The sequence below is a fragment of the Drosophila gunungcola genome, unplaced genomic scaffold, assembly GCF_025200985.1.
Source record: "Drosophila gunungcola strain Sukarami unplaced genomic scaffold, Dgunungcola_SK_2 000019F, whole genome shotgun sequence".
In the NCBI taxonomy this organism is placed as follows: Eukaryota; Metazoa; Arthropoda; class Insecta; order Diptera; family Drosophilidae; genus Drosophila; species Drosophila gunungcola.
Window position 1 is genome coordinate 1,303,215 of NW_026453201.1, and position 5,292 is coordinate 1,308,506.

At 32.8% G+C, this 5,292-nt stretch overlaps 1 protein-coding gene across 2 annotated transcripts; it reads left to right on the forward strand.

Annotated features, from left to right (window-relative positions):
• Window positions 1–1,221: 1,221 nt before the first annotated feature.
• LOC128263836 (thyrostimulin alpha-2 subunit) lies at window positions 1,222–2,222 on the forward strand. Of its 2 annotated transcripts, none has more exons than XM_052999114.1 (2): window positions 1,222–1,890; window positions 1,995–2,222. In XM_052999114.1, the coding sequence occupies exons 1-2, from the start codon at window positions 1,630–1,632 to the stop codon at window positions 2,085–2,087; spliced, it is 354 nt and encodes a 117-aa protein (XP_052855074.1). In that variant the 5' UTR covers window positions 1,222–1,629; the 3' UTR covers window positions 2,088–2,222. The 2 variants fall into 2 exon arrangements, with proteins under 2 accessions (XP_052855074.1, XP_052855073.1); XM_052999113.1 differs by having other exon boundaries at window positions 1,266–1,932.
• Window positions 2,223–5,292: the final 3,070 nt, after the last annotated feature.

Below are 5,292 nucleotides of genomic sequence, written 5' to 3' on the forward strand. Positions count from 1 at the left end.
ACACAGAATTCTCAGCAGAGTGCTCGCTGTTGCATTATTTGTATTGACCTGCATTAACAGTATGGTATAAGGTAAATTGGGAAACGCAAATATGAATTGAGAAGGCACAAGCTAGATTTGAAAGAAAAGAGATTACCAATAGAAAACCTAAATTACTCTTAAAATCTATTAAAATGAAGAGGTCAGTTGCATAAGAGATGTTATTGACGAAAGCTATTTTGGGCTATATTTATTAACTTGTCATCAGCATCTGAGAGTGAATTTATGATTCCAAGTTTTTCGTTAATTGTTTTATGAACCCTTTCTATATCAGCTATACCATTTTAAGTACTAGTGATTTCAATATTAATATTTTCTTTCTGTAACCAGTTTTGTAATGATTTGGATACTAGGCCAGGATATTAAAAATTTTGAGTAATGATTTTTTACTTTCAACACAGTCTGTGGTTTTTGTTTCTATAATAGAAATGAATTTTGATTGAATGTCAATACATGTCAAAAATTTACGTTGGTCAATAAAATAATGGTCAATAGTCTTTTCAAAAGGGAGTGCATCTTTTCTGTGCTCTTCTTTGCATAAATTAAAAACCTCGCATTTTTAATACCCTTGCAGAAGGTATTATAATATCAGTCAGAAGTTTGCAACGCATTGAAGGAGACAGTTCCGACCCTATAAAGTATATATATTATTGATCAGCATCACTAGGAGAGTCGATCCAGCCATGTCCGTCTGTCCGTCCATTTCTACGCACTCTATTCTCTCAAACGAATTAAGTTTAAAATAAAAAAAAAAATACATAATTTAGTTTTAAATGTTAGATATATGCAAATAACTCAATTGACTATAAAATTTCATAATCTGTTATGTTAAGTAGGTATCTACGCATTTTGCTTGTTTGAATTTTTTATTTGTGACTAGTGCATTAATTTATATGGAAATCATTGTAGCACCAAGAAATAGCTAAGAAATAAATAAATGAAATATTTTGAGCAGTAAAAAAGCTATTACTGCAAAGTCTGCATGGGTATTAAAACTCGGGCTTGCCGAAGTTAGCTTCCGTTCTCGTTTTACGAAGTTGTTGAGATAATAAGTCCTCTGCCGCTGCTCGGCCGCTGCTCTATGCTTTTTAGATAAATCCTGGTGATCTAGAGACTGAGTAAAAGATCTGCAAGTTGGGGGTGGGGGCGCTCTTAGCTTCTAGTGTTGGCAATGCAGGTCGTCCAATGGCGCCACTAAAGCCTAAATTGTTTTGTGGGAAAATTTATAGTTTGCAATCATTCTTATTTTTATTCCAACGGAGGCAATTATAAGTTTGGTAAGGTGCTTGTTTATTCTCCTATTTCCTATAAGGCTTACTGATAGTTCTGTTTGGTTTTTTATTGGATTTTTATTCAAGTGAATACAAAGAAACAAAAATGTATGTTTCACTTTGTATGTTCATTTTAGCTGCCTTATATTTGTTTTCCTGCTTTTAGGAATCATTAATTTTCATCATGAATATTTAAATATTTCTTTCAATGCTATAACCATTGCTCCGTTTGCCAGTTACCCAGGCCTGCGCAGGCGTCGTGATTATCTGCCCCTATAAAAGTCAGAAGGACACTTGACCAATCTTAGCATTTGTCAAGATGTGTTCGGTCCAAATATTGGTGATTTTCTGTTGTTCCTACTTGTTTGTGCTCGGCGAAACTAGCTCGGTGGGCAAGGACGCCTGGCTGCGTCCTGGCTGCCACAAAGTTGGAAACACGCGAAAAATTTCCATTCCTGATTGCGTAGAATTCACCATAACGACCAATGCGTGCCGCGGATTCTGCGAGTCATACTCAGTGCCCTCGGTTCCCTGGACGGGTTCATCGCTAGCTGTTTTATTCAAGCCACCGAAGCCAGTGGTAAGTGTTGGTCAATGTTGCAACATGATGAAGTCCGAAGAGGTAGGTTTGGCTTTTAGATCTTTTCAAATTCTTAAAAAATTATTTTGAACCAACCGTTTCAGATACAACGTCGCGTCCTATGTATAGAAGGTATTCGAAACTTCACCTTTAAGAGTGCTGTGTCCTGCAGCTGTTATCACTGCAAAAAGGATTAGATGAAAGCAAAACTTACCAATTTTATGCTTGAGCCACCTTCTTATTAAATTTAGAACAAAGCTTATAAATGCTTATTATAAAAATACATTACCCACACACTCGAATAATAAAAGTGTATGTTGTAATTTAACGTACTTATTTTTAGTCTGAATTGACATAAATTCTAGCCTATATGGCTTACTGTCCAATGGCTTCTAGATTGGTGTTTCTTGAAAAAATTATCATGAAACTGTTCTGGTGACCGAAGCTGGAACTGGACGACTCACCAAAATTGAGTATCCAAACGTTGTGGATGTTACAACACGGGTAAGTCGTCTGAAACAAAAAACTAAAAAACTATTTCAAACAAAAACTTCTGATCTCAAAAACAACTCTTAACGAGCTAAAAAAGTCGTGACGATCGCACCTTCAACATATAAAATATCTAATATAACATTTTTTGACGAAAAATTAAAATTTAAATGTTAAATGCCTAAACAGCCATTTTTTATTTCAGCGTGACGAATGGGAACATATAAAAAGTGTATTCATTTAGTCGAAAGTTTATTCATTTTTCGTCACAAATTTTGATATCAGATATTTTTTAAAATTAATGCTTACACAACAAGAATGAAGGCAAACTTCGGCAAGTCCATATAAACTATAAACTAATCCAAAAGTTAAAAAATTTTTAAAACAACATAAAAAACCGAGAGAGTTAAAATTAATTTCAAATTTAAATTTAAAACAATAATTAATAGTTTACAACTATTTAATCAAAATGTTTTTTTTCTTTAAACCTGAAACCATTTTTTTAACAGCTTGTTCCTCACCAGAACGGTTTTGGATACTTTCAGGAGGAAATTTTTCTTAACTTCTTCAAAGTGAGAAAATTATCCATTTTCGTTGCTTTATAATTTTCAAAACCATTCATGGGTATTGTTTTATGCCAAAAGTTGAGGAAGCTCAAGGGTTAAAACGTAAAAAGCTAAACAAAAATCGGATCTATTAATTTTTTAAACTTTTCAACAAACGAAAAAAAAACAGATAAAAATTAAATAATTTTTTAACTATTAAAATTAAGAGAAAATATGTTACGGCTTCGTGATAAGCATTTGAAAATACCTTTTTAATGACATATATCACTTGTCTGAAACTTTACTAGTTTAGTAAACGCGATTTTCCGCTAGGTAAGCTTGTTTTTCAAAAAGTCGGAGAAAAACCTTTTTTGTAAATACCTGCCCGCCCAACAAAAAAAAATTTTTTTCCAGAATTCTTAAACAAGTCCTTAAAATTTTTTGAAACTGACGGAAAAATGTTGTATTACTTAAATATACCAAAAAAAAGCATTTTTTTTTGATCAACTTTTGAACGGAGAAAGCAAATTTTGTGTCATAGAAATAAAATTTAAAATGTGTTAAAAATTAGTGGAATGTTTTACCAACCCAAAACTCAAGAACTCCACTAAAAAAAATTTTTAGTATGTCACTTTCACCGCCCTTTCTCCTGAACCAACTAATTTTCCCAAAGTCTTGGTATGCAAGGGAACCGGCACCAAGGAGCTAGGCTGCAGGAGAGCGAGGCTCGCTCCCTTCCTACACCTTGGATCACTGTTCTCAACATAATTAGTTTTAGTTTGATTTTGGAACTCGCCCTGGGAGGAGAGTGAAAATAAAGGGCATTTATAAATTACGATTTAACCCGATATATTGAGTTGTTACATTGGCGACGAGGTAAAACTGATGGAAAGCGAAGCTAAAATCATTAGAATAAAGTAAAGTTAATTATTAACCATGAAACTAGCAATGCAAAAAGTCGTATTTGTAAAAAGTGAACAATTTATATCGCAGTTTAGTTTTTTTTTTATCTCTCTTTCATTCATCTCGTTCGTCGTTGTCACTCGTTCGAGTGCAGGATGTAGAAGGAATCCGAAAAACAATAAGAGAGGAAACTTTAAGATTAATTGCATTTAAGTGTACGAGATTTTGTGATCAGATAAAACAAAGAGCTCTTCAAAAAAAAATAAAAAAAAGCTAAAGTAAACTTGTAAGTAAAAAAAAAAATTCTGAGAAAGGTCAGAGGCTGAGTGCCGATAAGAAAAATTGAAATTTATATAATAAATGAAACGTTATCTGGCAGTAGTCAGAGGCAGAGTGCCGATGAAAATTTGAAATTTAAATAATGAATGAGACATTATCTGACAGTGGTCAGGGGCGGAATGCCAAATAAATAAATGTAAAAAACAAGAAAGGAAGCAAACTTCGGCAAGCCGAAGTTCATATACCCTTGCAGCTATTGTAAAAATTAAATATTATTGAAGACATTAAAATTATGATTTACTTGCGTGTATGTTTAAAAGCATTGAAGCTATGATGATTTGCCAATCAATTATTTGAGTTTCTATGGCAGCTATAAGATTTTATTAAATTAAAAGCATAATTCTGAACTTTCAAATAATTAAATAATCAAAATGAATTTATAAAAAAAATTACAAAATAAAAAGGTACAATTTTAAAATTTTTTTTAAAAATATTTTTATTGTTTTTATGGGAGCTATATGATATAGTCGTCCGATTTTGATGAAATTTAAAACGTAATTCTGAAAAATTTAACCATTACAATATGTCGAGAACTACACAAAAAATTAAAAAACAGCAAAGTTACAATTTTTTTTTTATTTATTTTTCCGAGTGTTTTCTTACGGGAGCTATATGCTATAGTCGTCCGATCAGGCTCGTTCCGACTTATATACTACCTGCAATAGAAAGACAACTTTTGGGAAAGTTTCATGCAGACAGCTTTAAAACTGAGAGACTAGTTTGCGTAGAAACGGACGGACAGACGGACGGACAGACGGACACGGCTAGATCGACTCTCCTAGTGATTCTGATCAAGAATATATATACTTTATAGGGTAGGAGAAGTCTCCTTCACTGCGTTGCAGACTTCTGACTGAAATAATAATACCCTCTGCAAGGGTACAAAAAGCAAAATTGTAGCATGAGTCAAAGAGGTTGACCAAGTTTGGAAGGAAAATTGCTCGACAGAAGCATTGTTAATGTAACAAAAAAAATATATATCTATATAAAAATTTGTTTTCGGGTGCAGCATTTATTCGTGAATTGCTGAGAGTCAAGTTCAACGTTGAGAAGGAAAATTAAGTATTTTCGATATTGGTCGAAAGACTAATAACATACTTCTCACCTAAACAAAATTCGACATTTG

Bases quoted from the DNA above. Each gene is read 5' to 3' on its own strand.
- LOC128263836 (XM_052999113.1), top strand. From the start codon at position 1,630: ATGTGTTCGGTCCAAATATTGGTGATTTTCTGTTGTTCCTACTTGTTT. The intron at 1,933-1,994 runs GTAGGTTTGGCT...CAACCGTTTCAG, and splicing joins ACATGATGAAGTCCGAAGAG to ATACAACGTCGCGTCCTATG.